The sequence below is a fragment of the Stegodyphus dumicola genome, chromosome 6, assembly GCF_044657685.1.
Source record: "Stegodyphus dumicola isolate Sdum_Otavi_A_Nest chromosome 6, ASM4465768v1".
NCBI lineage: Eukaryota > Metazoa > Arthropoda > Arachnida > Araneae > Eresidae > Stegodyphus > Stegodyphus dumicola.
In genome coordinates, this window is record NC_140773.1 from 134812228 (window position 1) to 134834936 (window position 22709).

Below are 22709 nucleotides of genomic sequence, written 5' to 3' on the forward strand. Positions count from 1 at the left end.
GTGTAATAATTATTACACTACTGTACAATAAGGAAATCTGATTGTTTTTCATAATAAACAAATAATTATTAATTTTAATAGAATTTCTTGAATATGTAACAGAAATATATTGTTAACAGTTATTTTTTACCAAAGAGTTTCACAATACTGCAATATTTCTCATGTGATCCTACAACCATCTGAACATTACCAATTTATACACTGGTGTGCAAAAATTAAGGACGAGACGGTTTTTTCAATATAACTTTGTACAAAAGCTTTCCAAATCAACACATTTAATACCGTAAGATCCCCAATACGTAAGGACATGAGTAATGTAAGCAACACTAACTAAAAGAGAAATCAGAGGGATAAAAAGAAGCTTTATTGAATACGTAGCATGGAGCGCAAAGCGACTGAAGGCCGAAACATCCCTGTGATGGGTGTCCAGCAAGAAACATCCGGTCTTTAATAGGGGATATGATCTCCCCTGACTGCTAGGCAGGTTTCACAGCGTCTGCCCATGCTGAGAATGAGGGTGTCAATGAGTTGTTGCCCATTCGCCTTGCAGCGCCAATCGAAGCTCCGGAATCGTTACTGGTGGTAAGGTACGAGCTGCCAAGCGTCTGCCTAGAAAATCCCATGCATGCTCGATGGGATTGAGATCCGGAGATCCTGCCGGCCAATCCATACGTTCAATATCCTCACTCTCTAAGAGCTGTTCGGCAGCTACTGTGCGATGACATGGTGCATTGTCGTTCATGAAAAGGAACTGCGGACCGATAGCGCCTCTAAAAAGACGCACATATGGAAGAAGAATCTCGTTAAAATAACGGGTCCCGTTGACTGAACCTGCGTCGAAGATGTGAAGGTTTGTACGACTACCAAGCATGATGCCTCCCCAAACGAGAACACCACCACCTCCATACCTGCCCTTTTCAATGATGTTCGAGGGATGATTGCGGCTTCCCCGCTCTCTCAAGATGAGTATGGGATGAGAATCGCTACTCAGACTGAATCTGCTTTCATCTGTAAAGAGTACTCGTCACCATTCATTGTCTATCCAATTCCGGTGTTCCCGGCACCACAGAGAACGCCTTCTCCGATGGGCAGGCGTTAGAGGTACACACCGTACAGGGCGTCGTGCAAACAGACCACCACCGTGCAGTCTTCTGGCCACGGTAAAACGCGATATCGGTCGTCCAGTCGCCTGTGTCGCGTGTCTAGCGATTTCTCCCGCTGTCTGCCGCCTGTTTCTTCTGGCTTGTAAGGCAATATACCGGTCATCTGCGGGTGGGGTTCCTCGTGGACGACCACTACTAAACCCCCGGATAGCTGTTTCTGTAGTTTGAAATTGTCTCCAAAGTCGTGAAACGATGCTGGTGAGCAATTCCGAACTCTGCAGCCCCACTTGTCACACTGCGGCCTTCCTCCAACTTCCCAATGATTCGACATCGGGTAAAAGCATCCAGATGTCGTCTAACAGATTCGCCCTTTCTCGCTGAGGCAGCAACTCGGTGTGATTTTAACTGCTATACGGCGTGCAATCTCTTTGCCAGAAATACTGATCTTACACCGACAACATGCTTTATACTACTCAGACACTCCCCCATTACGTCTACCTGCATATCTGCACATGTGCTACCGTACATCACCTTACTTAATCTCCTGATTGGTCTTTCTGTCCGCTCTGCCTCTTCGTTCAGCTGATATGCTAATTTTTCGACTTCGTCCTTAATTTTTGCACACCAGTGTAAGTTAAAGACTTTCAAATTAAAGTCTAAATTTAACTTTCTGAACCATGACTTCTTCTAAATTGCATCTTCAAATTATTTATTTGCTTTCTCGCTGAAAATGTAAATATTGTACAAAATTTCTTCCTTTGCTAACATTCTAATGGTTTTCCTCAAAAGACTTTCTATCGCCAAGCCTTTTTTCTCCTTGAAGGTACGCAATAGGTGAGATATAAAATAGTAAGAAAATCACTAACAAAACTTTGACAATCGACCTTTGAACTTCTCAATTAAAATACACTCATGGACAAAAAAATTAGCACACCAAGATGCAGTCGTCAAAATGAAACGAAATTTTACATACGTAATGACTACTTTGATATAAGTAAATGATAAAAAAAATCAAAGAAAAATATTATTTATTTCAGAGAAAAAGGCAAAAGAACGGAGGAGTAAATACTCTGTTGGACCCCTCTAGCGATTCACGATGCGATACGAACGGGCATTGAGTCATACAAGTTCTGTATGCTGTCTTAAAACATTTCGTTCCATATTTGCTGTAACCTTCCCTCTAGTTGTTCAAACTCGTGTGATGAACAGCTCGTCGTCCCAAATGTCCCAGATATGCTCGATTGGAGACAAATCCGAGGATCGGGCAGGCCAAGGAAGGGTAGTAACAGCGCGGATACAGTCTTGTTACACCCTTGCTGTATGAGGCCGAGCATTGTCTTGTTGAAAAATGGCTCCTGGGAGCCGTTGCATGAGTGGCAACACATGGCGTTGCAGGATTTCATGAACATACCACTGGGTTGTCATGGTGCCGCGGAACAATACAGGGGGTGACCGTGTATTGTAGGCAATGGCACCCCATACCATCACACCAGCTGTGGGAGCGATGTGTTGCTGTACAGCAAAGGCAGGATTGAGGCGTTCACCACGGGCTCTCCAGACACGAACACGATTGTCATCACTGCCGAGATTGAATCTGGATTCGCCGCTAAAATCGACCTGGTTCCATTCCGCTGCAGTCCAGTTTCCTTGTGCTCGACACCACTCCAAACGGAGGCGTCGATGGGTGGGCATCAAGGGCAGCACAGGTAATGGGCGCTGCGATAAAAACTGTCCTTCATCCAAGCGCCTTCGTATGGTTCGAGAAGACACAGGGGCCCCTAGTGAAGGTGCTACCTGTGCCTGGATGGCGGCCGATGAAGCAGTTGGCTGTACGCGTGCATTTCTTACGATGTGGCGGTCTTCTCGACGACTGTTCTGCCGAGGGCGTCCCAAGCCTGGCATTCTCATGTCAGCTTGGGGATTCTCATGTCTCATGTCTCATGAGCGATGTACATGACATCGCTCATGTCCACTGGTCCCAACACCTCCTCACAACACAATCAAAGCGGCCTAATTAACGAGTTACTCGTCTAGCTGACCACCCAGCTTCCCTTTTCCCGACGATTCTCCCCCTCTCAAACTGCGACAACTGCTCATATTGTCTTCGAACACGGCGTAATGGCATGTCTACCTGAGCTCTTCCCTTTGTAAATGATTCAACTCACTCAAACAAGCTTTGGTTACCTGTTTTATACTCCACAGAGTACGACATTTAACGCCCTCTACCGGCTATACGTAATGCGCAATCACGCTGCATTTCTAATCATTTGCATATCTTCCCGACATGTACCTTCATTGCACGTATCGTTACGATCCCGCAATTATTTCTTGGTGCGCTAATTTTTTTGTCCATGAGTGTATAAAATACAATCCCCTTCGCATCCGCACTGACGCCTGAAGTATCCCTCATCTCGAAAACTCTTGCCCGATCACTATCCAGAATTCAAGAGTTTCCGAGCTATAAATACTTCAGCTGCCTTGCAGGCATACGCTATTACTGCTTGCTTATGCATAAGTAAGCCAAGTGTCTTCGCTAAGCTTATTTTTCTACTGCATTAAATGTAAACTGCGTATATAAAATTGTGGGGCGCGTTTAACAGCCCATGTTTTGCATCAATAAGGGATATAACTAAGAAATTACTAAATTAAATTTTGAATCCAGCACGTTTGTCTGCAACAACTTCAAGCTATCTTCCATGAGGCATCTTATGTATGGGAGAGCTACATCCATCTACAACCTTTCGGCCATGACTAAAATGTGAATTGGTTTAATCTTCCGTCAAAATTACAACATCACACACACACACACATATAATATATATATATATATATATATATATATATATATATACGATGTACCAGCTTTAGTCGTAGCATAAATTATCAGATGATAAGTTAAAAAAAAGGATCCATTTATTATTATTCAGGAGAAATAGCAGTTACAATATCAGATATCCGGAGTAAATAAAAAGAATTACTAATAACTTTTTGTATGAAGTTTACTGCATCGTGAATTTAATATAAAGCCCCGATATTCCTTTGCGAGTCCTTTTATAGCCTCTAGAAAGGCGGAGCTTCCAAGAAATGACGTCAGCCTCGTCAGCCACTCCAGTTCGCTTTAAATATTTCCAGAACATTCTATAACTGTACGTGTAGAAAAAGCGGGAAAAACAACTTGGCTACGGCGCTGTAGATTTAATTCCACGTACTTTCAAATAAGAGACCATTGCCATTAAAAATAAAAAAGAACATACAGTTAGAAATTTAAGTGTAATTTTGACTATGGAATTTTATTATTATATATATATATATATATATATTATATATATATATATATATATATATATGTAAGATAATATATGAATCAAAATTATAGTTTAAACTATAAACATTAATTCTTAATTCTTCCTCTCTATTCTAAAATCGTAATAACTTCTCTGTATTGCGTCATTTCTAGATCACTCTATGGCCCGCGCAGCTCTGATGACGTAATAATTGGGAACTAAAACTGCCCTTGTAAGCCAAAACTTTTCTCTTCGCCGTGCTTCCATCTTTCGTAACTACGCACTTCAACTTTGCTCTCTACTGTCCTAAGATGTAATTTCGATGGCTTGCTTTCTATCTCAACAATATCAAGATGTAAATCTTCTGTGGAAAGGCACGACTAGAGTGCCAAGTGAGTGTGGCCACAAATATCAGTTGCAAATAAAAATGGAACTAAAACTGCCTCGACTGCCAAGTTCTTTAGATATTACCAAGTTAGCATTACTAGCATTACTAGCATACTACGCAATCAAAATCTTCTTCATTATGGGTCTAATCACGCATCTACAGTGTTCCGTCTTTTCCTTTGCTTTTATTATGACAATTAAGCCGGTAGGATTTTTTCCTGCAGCCTGAAACCTCAATGGAAAATTTACTCGTAGCTCAAATAATGTGAAAGAAGTGAATCATCAAATTTGCTTTTTCAGTGTTTAAAGAATAACAGATCATTCTTCTGCTGCGGTGTTTTGCAAGTGCTTCAAAAAAAAAATAATCACGCGTAGTGTTTACAGATTGAAAGTAATCTCTCGATAAATTGAGAAGTTCGAATGCCTAGTGAAAAGGAAATCATCAGTGAATTACCGTTTAGGAATTAAGCATTACAGCGGGTTCAAGGTCGATCTGAGTTAATGTTTGCAAGTATGTGCGACAGAAAATTATTTGCACTTCCGATTTTTCAACAGCTCAAAAATTATTACATTCGTGTGAATCTAGCTCAGGAACTAAATTATTTAATGTGCTGCGGATTCTATAGTTTTCATTTCAACTTTGGTTAAAATTTCTGCAATTTTTTTTGAGAAAATCTCAAATTCTTGTTCATTAATTTTTCTAATTTTTCATAATTATGTGTGAGCAAATTAAGTAAAGAATTTTAAGCTATTTAAATTATTCATAGGGAAGGATATTAAGATAAGTTTTTATGTTTTTGAAATTTTGTTGAGAATTTTGAATACGAATTTTATAATTATTCTAAAAATGAAGTAGGAGTAGAAAATAAGTGAAATTATTACAGATACGTAATATGAAATTATGGTAAATGCATGTTACATTTATGGGTGATTGTATGTTAAGTGTAGTGTATGTCGAGGGAGTACTGGGTTCCTAAGCAGAGGCCTGTAATTACCTCTGTACAGTTGTTCCCTTCACCCTCTTGAAGTAAGATAATGTTGGGAGCTCTCATTTTATGAGTGTGTGTAATTTTTTATATTATTATTATTATATTTTTTTATTATAAAATGTATTAGTGCAGTTCTCAAAGGCCAGTTACCTTAATGCAAGGAACGGAGGCCTTTTCATGCAACTGCCTAGGCACCCTGGGCCATCAGTGCAGAGAACACACTGGTTAGCTTAAGAGGACAGCCCTATTGATGGATATGTTTGTTTAGAAGTATTGCGAGGCTTCCAGTTTGGTAAAATCAGGAATTGCAAATGAAAGATGATAACGGTGAAACCATAAATTCTGAAAATCTTAATCCTATTATTTATGATGTTAAACTATAATTTATCAGTATGGAAATAAGTATCATAAATATTTATGTGCATTACATTTAATTATAAGTAATGACTCTGTAAAAGCTTATTTTGTGATAATCTGTAATAACAAGAACCTTCCCTGAAGAATTATGATTATGTAAACTCTCAAACAAAAAGACTTTTGGACTGAAATGCTGAAAAATTCAAAAGGACTCTAAAAATTAAAAATGTATTAAAAAAAACAACTTATAAATTATACTTTACAGGACAAAATTTTATGATTTATGGTTTTTTTTTTTTTTTTTTTTTTTTTTTTAACATTTGCTAGTGCTTTAACTTTTTCTCTTTCAAAAGGCTTCTCTGTCGCTCCGCCTTAATTCTTCCTCTCTATTCTAAAATCGTAATAACTTCTCTGCATTGCGTCATTTCTGGATCTGGTGTCATTTCTGGATTCTGGTGTATAAGGTAGTGTATAGTGTATAAGGTATTTTCTCATTATTTCCGCATGCCTTCGTTGTGTAGTTGGGAGCATACTCGACGCGTATTTGAGAGGGCTACGGTTCTAGTTCAGCTGAGGGCAATGCACATTTTTCACATCTCCTGGTTCTAAAAGAACCTAATAACTCTACTGTGGCACCCGAACTGCAAGATAGTTTACGATAAAGGCCTGTTTCCATTAGTGCGTTGCGAACGCTTAGCGTCATTTGGAGAAATGCATACTCAGACGGAAGACCGTTTACACTATTGCGTTGGATTTACGCGTACGGAAGTTCGGTGCTGGATTGCATTTATTGCCACCAGATGTCTCTGTATTTAACTTACGAGATTCGGACTCTTAAGATATTTAAATTCCATGTTATTGGAAATTTTTATTTCTGCTTATAAACTGTGAAAGTAAAGTAGGCTAGCAGTTTTTAGATAAGTAAGGTTGTAATGCATATTATGAACATCACTAATTGCATAGAAGCTGAAGTAAATTTTAAAAATTTCTTTGCGTTTCTAAAAGCTTTAAATATTAATGAAATAATATATATATATATATATATATATATATTATTATTATTAAAACTAAAACGTACTGTTACTGAAAAAATAAATAAATAAATAAATAAAGAAGTTAAACGAATTAAAAAGTAGTTGGTACTTTAAAAATACAGAGCAACTGTAAAGAAAGGTTCGTAATATTTACACAAGCTGGATAATTTACATAGTTGGATAATTTATTAGAAATCTCGTTTGTTTTAAAATGCACTATGCGCAGTTATATTTTATGTATAAAACAAAAAATATTATTTTTAATTAAAATTTTTTTAATTCATATATTTTTTTATAGAAGAAGTTATAAAAATAAGATTTTTCTCTTTATATATACACACACACATCAAGTAAAGAAAATGGAAATATTTAATTAATTAATTCCTGCGCTTCTGCTGGAGAGGACTGAATTTAAAGCAATTATTATAGTAAGTTTTTTAAAAAAAAATATTTAGAGCATTAATACTGTCTCATGTTAATTGGTAGTGAAAGTTTAGAGCTGGAAACCTCCCAGACTCTCAGCACATGTATCTGCATTCACATAAATGTGAAAAGAAAAATATGTGTATATGTACAGGGAACATGCTTTAAATTCCTATTATATAATTTTCAATTTTTTTTTCGGGAAAAATTTAAATAAATAAGAACATAAATAAAACATTAAATTTAATGCATATAATAATAGAAATTAATTATAAAACACAAATATAGATCAAATTGGAACAAGAAGCTGAGAAAGTTGCAAGCAGGGTAGAAAAAGCGTATGGAATTCGAACTCACAACCCCAAAAGTTAAACGTCAACTTTACCACTGAGCTTTCATCATACGGGTATAGTACGCAATTTTGGCTTATATACACCATCAAGTAAATGAATTCCTAAAACTAATTTTTTGGGTCCCATTTCAGTGTGATATCGTCTAAAAAATTCATTCTTTTTCAGCTTCCAGAACATTTCTAAAAAAAAAAAAAAAAAAAAAAAAAAAAAAAACATTATCTCTTAAAGTGGTCCGATTGAAGTTAAACGGGCTGCTAAAAATATATTCCATGTGATTACAAATATATTTTAGCCGAAAAAGTATATTTATAAATAGAGAAATACAAATTTAACATACTCTTCAATGCAGTAAAACATTTATAAGGCTATCAAATTTAATTTATAATTAACATTTTTAGTTTTTACCTGCTTCACAAGAAAAAATAACAAATCTTTTAATGCCATATCTGATTTGATGTAGCAGTTTTATATAGTCAGACGTTCATTTTCATTAAAGGTAAATGTGTATGGAGAACCAGGAAATAATTGTCAGGACAAATTTTGCCATTTCATAGACTTGGAATTATATTTTTTGCGCCTGATTTTCTTGATTTTTTGAATGTCTGATTTTTTTCTGCGAACTAGTACTGTAGTTGCAGTTATCTTATTTTTCTTATCTTTTTTTTTTAACTAAATTCAGCTAATTGCTGTTTTTTTTTTTTTTTTTTTTTTTTCAGTACGCACATTTTTCTCTATAATGTTAATTCAGAAATTAGCAAAACATTCTTTCCCTAAGCTAGCGTCCGTCGCTACTCCTGCCGCCATTAATTTTTGGTGACAACACCTGATTGCTTCTTTTTTAGCATGTGACCGCAAAGCATCCGTTCACATACGGATAGAAGTTGAACGTAGTTGAATTCATCCGTCCGTCATCCGTCACTGCACATCGACCGGATTACAGATGTCAATCAAAGTGAAGTCGCTCGCCGATTGGAGAAACGCATATGCACCGCAACGTATACGTGGCAGTGGAAACGGGCCTTAATTCTTCATCACGATGATTTGGCGATAGGATCCCTTCATGCCCAATCGCCCTTAAAAAGGTGGAGTATATATTTTCTCTCTCCTTTCCGCGTGTCTCAGTTGTGTTACTGGAAGCATACTCGATGCGTATTCGAGAGGTCCAGTTTCGACTCCCGGCAAGGGCACTGCACCTTTTCACTTATCTTGCTTCAGAAAAGCCTAATGACGCTACAGATGGTACTGCAATGCCGTGATGGATGACTTTTTTAAGATGTCTGATGAAATACAGTGTAGTCACGTGTAACGCGCTCCCATAAAAAGCGAATTCCCATAACACGACGAAAAAATTACGACTAGTTTACATACAGGGCAATAAACTGTTCCGTATAAGGAACGCGCATGATTTTTTTTTTTTTTTTTGTTTAGAAAAGCAAATGTATACATGTAACGGGAATCCATACTCATTTAAAGATATAAGAGAAAAAAAACTGTATTAGTTTTAAATAAAAATAAACATATGCAAATCACTATTTAACATTTATTCACTAGTGTCCAGTGCTCACCATTCCTTCAGCTGGACACTAATCATACGTCAATATCATATCAGACTTATTATACAATATCATACGTCAATGTTGTTGGGAAACGTAGGCTTTTGTCATTCGTAAGCTGCACAATGTTTTTCACATGTCTGCAAAGATTTCCTTTTTAGGCAAGCAGGCTTCGTATATTTTGCCAAAATTAATTAACCGACCTAGTATAAATAAAATATAAAAGACCGTATACATATATAGATACGGGTAAGAAAAAAAAATAATGAAAATAAGCATAATGGCGATAGAATGAACCTTTGACGGATGACTGCGAGGTGATGGCATAACTGCGTAATAGAAAGGTGAATGATTTGCAGACAATCGTTCCGTGCGTAAACACATAATTTACTTTTGAACATTCTTGAAAGATATGTGGTGTTGCCATGGAAACACCGTACGAAGTTTTGTGAGTTCTGCGCATGCCCGCCTCGGATGAGCGGCAGATGGTGAGGAGAGAGCGGTGTGTATGGAGCGGGAATTTCCCTTTTCATCAGAATGTTATTATTGATGTGTAAAATAAAGATTATATATTTTATACTTGTGTCTTGCCTCACCATGGAACTCCTACATTGGTGACTGACGTTGGACAACGCACATCTTTTGATCGTTTCTTGGAATCTGGACAAAATACGAAAACGAAACTATCCAAACATCATAAACAATGAATGAAATATCTGCAGTGAAAATACCTCCTTTCATTCCTTCTGATCCATCTCTTTGGTTCACGATGGTGGAATCTGCTTTTGAATTAGCGGTTCCAAAGGGTATAACAGAATCCAGAAGCAAGTATAACCACTGTGTGGCGCATTTACCTCCTGACATCGCTATGACCGTGAGGGATATCATCATTTCTCCTGACCACACGGATCCATATGGGAAACTGAAGAATGAAGTCATTTCTCGATGTGGTGAAAGCAAATCACAGGAAATACGTCGCTTACTTGCCGGTGAGCAACTAGGGGATCGAAAGCCGTCTGAACTCTTACGCGTTATGCAGCGGCGTGCAGAAAATCATAACGTGACGGATACTTTTGTTTTGGAATTATTTCTGCAGCAACTACCTACACATGTGCAATCTATTTTAGCATCGATCACCCCTCTAGCCACACAAAAGGCTGCTGAAATAGCAGATAAAATAATGGATATGTCATCTGCTCAGGTAAGCGTAGTTTCTGATTCTTGTGCATCATCTAGTGTTACACCGAACTCTGAACTGCTTAAAGAGATAAAATCGCTTCGCAAGGAAGTTGCATTTCTACGACGTTCAAGAAGTCAGTCTCGTAATCGTAATTTTCGCCATGCATTAAATCGTGAGAAATCTGAAAAAGTTATCTATGTTGATACCACCAAAAATTTGCTTCTAGAGCAAAAAAGTGTACCCCACCCTGCAATTTTCAGGGAAATTTCCAGGGCAAGGAGTAGCGGCGACATACGCCTCGCCTTCTAGTTCTCGTGGCCTATTTGTTCGTGATCGTAAAACCAATATTAATTTTTTAATTGATACCGGTAGTGATTGTTCCATAATTCCAGCCTCAAGATCTGATAAACTGACTACTCCTATTCAAACTTTTCTGGCTGCAAATGGTACTCAGATAAATGTATATAAACAAAAGTTATTATCTTTCGATTTAGGTTTAAAAAACAGTTTGTTTATCCTTTTTATGTATGCAATGTTCAAACTGCTATAATTGGTGCAGATTTCTTACATTATTTTAACCTACAACCAGATCTTAGAAATCGTCGCTTAAACGATACTTGCACCAAATTAAATTCTTATGGTATTCTATATGTTGCTAGTATATATTCAGTGAAATCTGCAATTTGTAATGATCATTATGCTAAGTTGTTAAATGAATTTCCTTGTATTGTTCAAGCTCCCTGTGCAAACCAAATTGTCAAACATTCAGTTCAGCATCATATTGAAACTTTTGGCCCTCCCGTTTTTGCCAAACCACGTCGGCTTGCACCCGATCGTTTGAAAATTGCAAAAATGGAATTTCAACATCTGTTAGATTTAGGCCACATTCGCCCATCCAACAGCAATTATGCTTCGCCATTGCATATGGTCCCTAAAAAAGATATGAATGATTGGCGTCCTGTCGGTGATTTTAGGGCCCTTAATGCTCAGACAAAAAAGCACAAATATCCAATCCCTAGTATTATTGATTTAACAAGTGAACTCCATGGGTGCAACATATTCTCCCATGTAGATTTAGTCAAAGCATTTCATCAAATTCCGATTGCTCCCGAGGATGTCCATAAAACTGCTAAACTGCTATCTGCACACTATTTGGACTTTTCGAGAGTACTCGGATGCAATTTGGTTTGTGCAATGCATCAAGTACTTTTCAAAGGTTTATCGATGAAGTGACGAGAGGTTTAACCGGTGTATATGCATTTATTGATGATATTTTGATTGCCTCTGAAAGCCACAAAGAGCATATTAACAATCTACGAGCTCTCTTTCAAAGGTTAGATCATTATGGTTTAGCAATCAAACCCTCAAAGTGTACATTTGAAGTTCCTACCTTAGATTTCTTAGGATATAAAGTCTCTAAAGAAGGTATTTCTCCCATTCCAGATCGATGTTGATGCCATTTCTAAATTTCCTAGAGCAACAAGCTTAACACAGCTTCGCAGATTTCTTGGCCTATTAAATTTTTATCGCAGATTTGTGCCACATGCAGCGCGCATTTTGTACCCTTTAATTAAGCTTCTCGAAGGTCATTCTAACAAAAAGAAATCATTTCGTCCAACTAAGAAGACTGAAAATCCTCTTCCGTAGTCTGAGGACGCCGAAAAGGCATTTTTAGCAGCTAAAGAAGCTCTTACAAAAGCTACCCTCTTAAGACATCCAATTCCTGATGCTCAACTCAGTCTTTGGACCGATGCATCTGATGTTGCTATTGGCAGCTCTCTCATGCAACTCCAAAATGGTCAATGGGAGCCAATAGCATTCCTTTCTTTAAAACTGAATAACAGTCAACGGAAATGGTCTACGTATGACCGCGAACTTCTGGCAATATATGAGTCTATCAGGAAACTTCGGCACATGTTGGAAGGTCGCAAATTCATCATATTTACCGACCAAAAACCACTAACATTCGCTTTCAGACAAAAAGCAGAAAAGTGCTTTCCTCGACAATTGAGACACCTTGACTATATCTCTCAATTTTCTACTGATATACAATATGTTAAAGGTAGGGAAAATGTTATTGCTGACACATTCTCCCGAATAGAAGTAGATTCTGTTTCTCGCTCACCTATTCTGGATTTCAAACAGTTAGCCTCAGCACAACTTACAGAACATGAACTACAACAATTACTAACTTCTAAATCTTCTTCTTTGAAGCTCTCCAAACAGTATTTTCCGCTTGAAGATATTTATCTCTATTGTGACTTCACAACCAATGTCCCTCGTCCTTTCATTCCCTTTTCATTTAGACCTAGCATCTTCCAAAGTATTCACAACTTTTCCAAAGCATCCAGGTATATCTGCCACTTCAAAATTGATCCGCAGACGTTACATTTGGCCTAACATGCACACTTTTATCAAAAACTCTGTGAACGCTTGTGAGAAATGTCAACGTTCCAAGATACACAAGCATACAAAATCACCCATTTCGACATTTTTACTTCCTGATGCCAGATTTTCTCATATTCACATAGATTTTATTGGCCCATTACCAATTTCTGAAGGTTATCAGTATTGCTTGACCATAATCGATCGTTTCACGCGATGGCCGGAAGTAATTCCAACATCTGATATGTCGGCTGAAACAATTTGTAAAGCTCTAATTAGTGGATATATAGCTCGTTTTGGATGCCCTTCCACTATCACTACTGACCAGGCTCGGAACTTTGAATCGCATCTTTTCAGGTAGTTCACGAACCTGCTGGGCGCTCATCGTATTCGTACCACTGCCTATAGACCTCAATCAAATGGAATCATTGAACGTTTTCATCGCCAACTGAAAAACAGCATAAAATCGCAAGAGAATCCTCGCTGGACAGAATCGTTACCTCTTATACTTTTGGGTATTAGATCTTCCGTCAAAGAAGACATCCAAGCAATTTGTTCTGAGTTAGTCTATGGTACTACCTTAAGACTGCTTTCGGACATTTTGTGCTCAGATCAGCTTTCTCCGCCATCCCTGACACCAAACATATGTAAATCGTTTACGATCTATCATGCAATCTCTGATTCCCATCGCAACATCAAAACACTGTTCAGAGCCTATTCACTTTCATCCATCTTTAAAATCGTGCTGTCATGTTTATTTGAGAATTGACTCAGTCAAGCCTCCTCTTCAACAACCATACTCAGGTCCTCATCCAGTCATTGAGCGATATGATAAAACCTTTATCATCTCCGTGCACGGTAAAAATCAAACTGTTTCAATTGATCGACTCAAACCTGCATTTTTCATTAGTGATAAAACCTTTGTCCCTAACACTAAACCTTCCAATAAGGCAGACACACTAAAACCTACCATGTCACATGTTCCTAAAACTGTCACAAAATCTGGACGACATGTCAATTTCCCTCAACATCTATCTACCACCTACTACTCGTATATAATTTATATATATTGTTGTTTATTCAGTATTTCATTATGTAGTTTAATTTATTATGTGTTTTATATTGTACCTTTTACCTTCAACATTATCATTGTATAATATAAATGCTGTATCATTTTTTCTTGCGTATCGTTCGGTCTCCCTCACTGGGGGGATACTCTGTGGTGTTGCCATGGAAACACCGTACGAAGTTTTGTGAGTTCTGCGCATGCCCGCCTCGGATGAGCGGCAGATGGTAAGGAGAGAGCGGTGTGTATGGAGCGGAAATTTCCCTTTTCATCGGAATGTTATTATTGATATGTAAAATAAAGATTATATATTTTATACTTGTGTCTTGCCTCACCATGGAACTCCTACAGATATTTTTTGCGCATCACTACATTACGGCGGAAAATAATCAGGATTAATCTGTTATTTATAACAGTTCTGAGATAATAAAGAAAACCAAACAACGACCACACGATGTTTAGTTTTGCAGGCGAGTAGGGAGGTAGAAGTCAAAGTGCGCAGTTAATGTAATATAGCAGCTTATAAGGAGGAAAATTTCGGTTTAAATTCCGACTTAGTAACGACGTCCTCGTTATGAACTCATATGTATAGACTAATCTAGAAATGAATTTGATGCATTGCCGATGCTAGCATGGGGACATATAAAAATCTAAAGAAAAAAAATTTAAGGAGCTAGTGCTGATTAAGTTAGTAATTTATTAGAGATGTAATTTCTTATTTTATATTTTGCGTCCTTGCCCCAGATATCAATTAAAACAAAGATGAATATGTAATCTTCCTGGAATGCTAAGTTTGCTTTTCAACATGGATCAACATTCTACGCCTTTAATCATCATTTTCCAAAATCTACTTACTTAATTAAAATAAGTCTATTGTTTTATTATATATATATGATATATTTTATACACACACATATATATATATATATATATAAGGAAATGATACTATATATTTGTATAAAGAAATAGAAAAAAAGAAATATCAAAATTATGAAATATAACTTATTCTTAAGCTCTCCTAAAATGCAATATGTAGAGAGAAAACATCTTAAACTTCTACCTAACGAAACCACATTTTTTTTCAATAGTTTATCGAAAGAAAGCATTTGAGAAACCCCTGCTTAATTAACAATAATTTTACAAATTTAATTTGTATGATCACGTTTTCCTTCTGATCGATTGATTTATACAAAGCATATCCAATCCGAATTCGACGATCAACAACTTTACACAAGAAATAAACACTAACGTAAATAACATACGGCATCACCAATTTGGTTACATAATAAGGGCTTAGCATTGCGTATATTGTCACATTATCTTTATAACAATATGCAAAAACCAAGCTGCAGAAGAATAAAGACAAATATTTGCATAAACTAACAACAATATACCTTATTCGTAAGAGAATGTCTCATAAAATTAATATGTGATAAGAATAAACCCTTGTTGGCCATCGTGGCGGTTTTTAATTAAGTGCACCAATACACCTATGGATCTTCAAAACTCAAACGAATAAATAGTTTGAACTCTTATACTTGAATTCAGCTCCTCAAGCTAGTAAAAGTAATTGCTTTATTTCAGATACCACTCCGATATTGTTCAATGTTATTTATAGTATGATAACATGATAAAGATTTTTAAAATATTTTACACTCAGCATTCTAATGTTTGTAATGCCTTTTAGACGGACGTTCTCTGAAGAAAGAATAGAAACTAATAGAAATGAATGTGGCTGTAATTTAATCCAATATCAACTATTTGCTTTCTTATTCCGTGTTTATTCTAGGCTCTCTGTTTCGCCAAGTAAATGTTTAAAGAATCTTTTTTAAATCCCTAGATTTTATTCTAAGTTCAAAGAAACAGCTGGGGTTGTGGCAAATAATCTAGGCGAAGTCAGCAATTGGACTACATTTTTTAATGGCTGATGTTTATTAAGTGCTTTGTATAAATTCTAGAGTTAAATTAATTTAAATGTAATCTCAGTTTCAATTTGAAAGTGAACTGATTTTTGCAATTTTTAACGTATTTCGGGAGATATGGAGTAACCCGATATTTGTAAGTAACTGTACTTAAAATAATAGTTGTTCAGCTTTTGATGTTTTTATTTTTCTTCTTTGACGATTCCAATTTCTTTTACCTTGGATTCTGATGATATCAGAGTGATGATGACTCTTGAAACTAATCCCATCTCTCATTCTCAGAACCATAAATTCAGTGTGGACAATGTTGGTGCTGAAAAACGTGGCATAGTAATATCACAAAAAAACTTAACGCAGAAATTGGCTGATATTGCAGTCTTTTTAGATATCTGTAATAAAAATGTTAAAATATATGACATAGAATATACTAATGAATTGCTATATTATACTAATAAATTGCTTTATTTTATACGTGAACTTTATTTTATATTATACACACAATATTAGTGTATTTAAAAAATTTAAGTGCCCTTGCAGTTATCATAATCTACACTGTTACATGCTGTAATAATGCCTTTTGTTTTTTCACTTCCTTGCACGAAAAAAACGAAATATTGTAATGGCGAACGATTTCGGGTATACTATTATAACAGAAATATCTATTTTGACCGTTCCCGAATCCATTTGGATGTTATTTGTACGTATGTGTCTAGCATAATTCAAAACCCGAATAGCCATAGAATGTTAAAAATCTGTTTATGGTGTACTATTATAAAATTTATAAAGTGTGTTCAAATGAAAAGTTACGAAAGGTCGTAACAACCAAACCGGTTGAAATTTGAACATGCCGCTATGAGGTAACGAAGTGAGACATCTAGGGACGTGAATGTACATGATTGTTTGATCGCGTTATAAAAAATCAGGTGAATTATTTTTCTCATTTAAGAAAATCTTAATTTTATTTAATTCTCAATTATTATTTTAATGCTTTAATTTTGGGGAAAATCAGATGCTTCTAAGAATATATTTAGCTTCTAAGAATATTATTTATTTTACTTTATTTAAAAATTTTTGTCCAAGATTCGGTTAATTGTGAAAAGAATTCGGAAAGGGAGGCGATTTTGCCAAGTCATGATTTCGCGGGTTGTTTTGTCTCTTGGAAAGTTCTAGAACAAATTTTGTGCAATTGACCTTTTGGACAGGATGTACGTGACAGAGGTTGCCACTTAAACTTCGTAAGTCATTGTGTTTGGCGATCGGTGTGTCCGGTTTGGCTAAGTGAGAGAAAAGTGCACATGCGTGGTGAACCTTATTTCGGTCATTCAGGGTAGAAACTGGAATTTATTCCGAAAACGGGGGCAATAATTGAAGCCACTATGGGAGCCCGTGTTTGTGAAGGAGACGAAGAAAATTCGAGTTTGAATTACTTTTTGACTGACACTCAGATTTTAGACTTGTTCTTGTTGTGAAGTGAGAAAAAAAGAAAAGATGTAGATTGTCTTCGAGTAGTGCTTACATCGGGGAGCGGCAATTATGCTCCGCGGCCGCGTATTTTAGCTAAAATTTTGAGAAGAGGATATTGAGGGGCGATCGACTAAACTGTTGAGCGAATAAAAAAAATAACGGAGACTTTGGTCTTCATCTGGATCGCTAAGGCCAGGATGATGTTCTCTGAACTTCGACTTGAAACCGAGGGAATTAATTATGTTACCGTAGACTAATGAAGACCTGCGTCCTCCGTTCTCTTAAATACCTAGCTTAATAGTCTACGTTTTCCCTTGTTGAGCTGAGATTCTATTCCGACACCCTTGCGACGCAAACTGTTCTGCTTTCCAGTGGGAAAAATTTTCTTCTATGCACACTAGTTGCAGGCGTACTCCTCTGTTGAAATTGCTGAAGCGTCGCTTAACACTTCTTCCAAAGGATGTGTTTTTTCGGGGAAGGCAAGGTCATACCCAGTCATTTCAATGCCCTCTTCAAGTCGTCTACATTACAGATAAGTCTTTTCCTGTGTTTTCACTTATTCATATGAACTTTAAGGAAATTCCAAAACATTCTTTAAGACTTTACACTTCATATTGAATCGCCAATTCAAGTCGTCTACGTTACAGATAAGTTTTTCCGTGTGTTTTAATTTATTCCTATGAACTTTAAGGAAATTCCAAAACATTCTTTAGGACTTTATACTTAATATTGAATCTCCATTTCAATTCTAAATGCCTGAAAATTCGCTCCCTTCGGTTTTCTTTCTTTTCAAAGACTAAAGGGAAAATCTTAATAAGTTAATTATGGTAAAAAAATACAGTTTGTTTTTGTGAAATTATCCTTAGTACAGATGTTGAATTTCAGAGGTGTACCTGAAGAAAGAAATATATTTTTGACCATCCTAGAAGTTACTGCAGTAGTTCTGGTTAAATTAAATGTGTCATAAAGGCAAATCTGAGACTAAATTCATTAAGCTAATTTTAAAAAAAAAGAAATTTGTAAATCCTTAATTTGAATGTGTAAATGATTTAAATTGATTAGTTCATATGTGTAACTGAAATAAGGAATTGAGTATTGATTACCTAGGATGGGAAATTTTAATAAAAATTTAGCGGAATCTGAATAAACTTGTATTTTACTCTGGAAACCTATTTTTTGTTTTCTATTTATATCTATTTATGTTTATATCTATTTATGTTTTTACTTATATATATTGTATTTACCTCTTGTTATCCGATTCTCTCACAGCACGGTCCCGAATGCATAAAAAACACAACGCAAAATTTTCCACTTGTACGATTACTAAAAATTTTGAAATCAACTAGCCTTTAGAAGTTTATTTTTCAGCTTGGAAGTTATTTAGTTTGTTACGGTATCACATGTCTGTTTCTGTGTTGGTATTTTCCTACAGATACCGATATAGAACCAGAACATAGTGTCAGGCATGGTTGTGCGGCTACTCGGGCGCTTGCACATGATGCAGGAGAGAGGTAGATAGTTATATGTTCCGTTCAATTGATACAGCAGTGAGTGTGAGGAAATCATGCTGTTCAGATTGCAAAATTCGGCGATTCAGGAATAGTGAAGTATTGTCAGATTTCTGACTGTGGAAAGGGTTAACCTGGCCAGTATTCATCGCTGGATCGTGGCCGTACACGGGGGATACTGTGTACCCGACAAGTTAGTGAGAAAGTGGAGTGACCGTTTTAGTGAAAACCGGGAGTGTTTGCGGGATGATCGGATACCAGGCCAGGCAAAAGCGGTAATCACGGCCGAACTCATCAACAAGTTGAACGACTTGGGGAGATGTGATTGGCGTGTCACGACGCTAATTTTGGCAGTGATAGTGAGGAACAGCATTGGAACAGCGTGGGCAATAGTGAACGACAGTTGGGTTAGCGGAAGGTGTACGCGCAGCGGGTTCCGATGAAGCTCAGCTTACAGCAAAAAAGAACTGCGTATGGCGCTAACACTGCAACACCTGTTTCAGTATCATCAACATCTCGCTTTCCTGGAGCGGATCATCACCAGTGATGAAAGCTAGTGACATCGCTTTGAGCCAAAGAATAAGCGGGACAGCGTGCAACGGCAGCATGCGTCTTCACCTTAGCCTAAAAAATTCAAAGCTGTCGCCTCAGCAGACAAAGTGATACTCACCGTCTTTTTCGATGTCCGAGGCCAGATACTCATCGAATTCCTCGAACACGGAAAAAAAATTAACAGTGACGTGTACTGTGAGACACTTCGTACCCTACGCAAGTCCATCAAGAGCAAACGGCCTGGATTGCTTACGGCGGGAGTTATTCTGCTCCACGATACTGCGCGTCCACACGTCTCTAGGGTGACACAAAGAGTAACGGCCAAATGGGAGCAGCTTGAGCATCTGCCCAGATATGTCGATCTGGGGTTTCCATCTGTTTGGTTTGCTAAAAACGGAAGCTCTTCATCTCAGACGACAAACTGAAGGACGCAATGGACTGGCTCCTGTCATCAATTAATTGAGATGTACATCAGAGGCCGAGCGGTAAAGTCGCTGAAAACTGTTAGTTCGATCCGAAGTTCGAATCCAGTGAACGGGCTGGCTGCATGGGCGTTTTCGTGGTTTTCTGATGTGTAATGTCTAAATGATTCAGATTGCCATAGAAAGTCCTCCACGAAGGCATCCCTCCCTTAGGCAGATAGCCCTCGAGGCTTTGTTGTAATCACATAAACTTAATTATGTGAGACTAAATAATAAAATAATAAGGGAATAAAGTAATAAAATAAAATAATAAGAAAATACGTTTAAATGAAGTGCAGCAGAAAATGTGTGTAATTTAATAGGCGATACACAGAAGTCAGTCATGTAGTATGTACATCAGATTTTTTTCCTTGTTGCTTTAGCTTTTGATTCTTCCTTTATCGCTTTTGATAAACCATTTTTTTCATTGCATTCCTTTTTGAAGGGGAATATGGAAAGATAGTGCATTAACTATTGTTTATAATAACCCTAAAGTTCATGATTTTAATTACTCAGTAATTAATCATTTAATAATAATTAATCATACCCTAAAATAGAAACATGCTTCTATCTAATATTTCTGGCATACATCATTTAGGACTTAATACGTTTTATATGTGATTAGTTTAAGACTTTTTTACTTACAGAACCTTGTTTAAATAGCCTTGTGTTCTTAAGCGTATCCTTACAGATCCTTATCATTTAATGATTAAAACTTTGAACTACCGGTGTTGCGTATAATTTTCTGACAAAGACATGGTGTTTAACTGACACGTTATTATAGTGTTCTTTTGCTTGGCAAATATATGTGTGACTTTTTATTTCATTATACATAACACGATAAAACTCTTTTTTTCAAACTTTGTTTGCGTTATGCCCCTCTATTCGAAATTAAAAATTATTTATTTGAAGTATTTTGCGTGTATTTATGATGCAACCAACGGCTGAAACTTCAAAGCACTAGTGCAATTCATGCTTAAATTCTGTCTTAGATATAAGTGTGCGAAAAGCAGCGGTGCATAGAAGTGAATGCACAACCTCTCCAACTTGCAGCCTAGAAGTTTTGTTGTATGTTTGGTTGGTGGTATTCCTGATGCATAACCTAAAATGTTATAATATGCCAAACACATGGTCATGTTCTCTAATTTTAAAAAATAGCTACAAATGAGCATGATAAATTTTATTGAGAAATATGCATTCCTCCTCTGCAGCTGTGCTGAGCCGAAAAAAGTAAAGTATATAATCTCGCGGTAGAATTCACAAGATGCGCAGGTGAAAAGACTTTGCCCTCCCGATTCTCCCGATGTGCCTAACCGAAGTGGCCAATACCATGAATCATTTCAGCGTGATGCAGTGATTTCAAGGCATGAGAATCTTCAATGGAATATAGCTGTGGAAGGCTAGACTGTAACAGGAATCTAGTACAGTATTCCGGATAATTTACTATGCCTCCAAGTACCTGTCTAACTAAATGAACTGTTTATCAGGTATACTCAGATCATGTAGTACCAGTCAAGTACATTCATCTGTTTATCATCATATAGTTTTACTAACCTGTCATAGTCTGAGGTGATATGTTCATCTGTTCTGGTAAACGCAAGGAAAGCACCCATTAAATGTTATGTTTTCAACTTATAGCAACCGTACTCCTTTGGTAGGAAACCTGCGCATCATTCTCAAGAAAGTTCGAAAATTCAAAACAGCATAACAACAACATAAATTTAAACATAAAATCCAAAACAAAACTCATACATAACATCGAAAACAACATTCAAAATAACATAAATTTCAATATAAAACCAGGTAAAATATCAATACAATTCATTTATGGTAAGTATCGGATAGGCTCTACTTTTATAACCTATCTACTTACACATAACACGTAGAAAAAATAAACGTTTGTTGTTTAAAATAAACGTTTGTTGTCCTTAAAGTCAATCAAATTAAATAATATAAACCAATTTCTCTCAGGTACTGAAATAGATTAAAACTGTCCGCTTTTCCATTAAACTGTCAATAGGTAATTCAGAGCTATTAAAATATTTTAAGCAAAGATTCTAATAATATAAATATTCTACTGAGATGTGACTCACTAATAGAGGGTCATTGCGTTTTGAGCAAATGGAACCAATCTGGGCTTTTAAAAGGTAATTATGAGTAGACCGAGTGACCAATTCTGAGACGAGTCAAAAGAGAACCATCACTCTGGTTTCTATTAGCCTCCCAAAATTTGTCTTCTAATTATACTATTTTACGTTTCTCAGTTTATTTTTCATTGAATGTTCCATTTAGTTTTAGTTAAAACTGAACGGGATATTTAATTTCCAAATTTGCAGTTTTTGATTGCATTTTTAATTTAAATTAATTTTTAATTTTTAATTTTAAGTTTTTGATTCCATTTAGTTTCTATTTAGTTAGAATGTTCTACTTGTTCTACTTGCTGATATCTCTCAAAGGAACAAGTGGACAAGATACAACAGTAGACTTTACTGTGATGTCTGCCAGCTCATTTTCTTTTATTTCCAGGTGTTTGGAAACCCAGCAGATAGGAATACGATACCCACCTTTCCTTTAATTTAAATTTAGCCTTAGGACTTCAACAGGTATTGGATTCTGTGTAACAGCAAGAGCTTTTAATGCTTTCAATGCACTAGCCGAGTCATATATATATAATAACCTTTTTTCCGG

The 22709-nt window shown here is 36.4% G+C and overlaps 2 protein-coding genes across 3 annotated transcripts in view; both read left to right on the plus strand.

Annotated features, from left to right (window-relative positions):
* LOC118186575 (protein amalgam-like) overlaps positions 1-22709 on the plus strand; it is a 231876-nt gene that overhangs the window by 96168 nt on the left and 112999 nt on the right. The gene's annotated exons all lie outside the window — the stretch shown is intronic.
* Positions 9989-14534, plus strand: LOC146996846 (uncharacterized). The gene is given in 2 exon segments (XM_085818900.1): positions 9989-10844; positions 10847-14534. Coding segments are annotated over 2 exon segments (759 nt in total). The 5' UTR covers positions 9989-10186; the 3' UTR covers positions 10948-14534.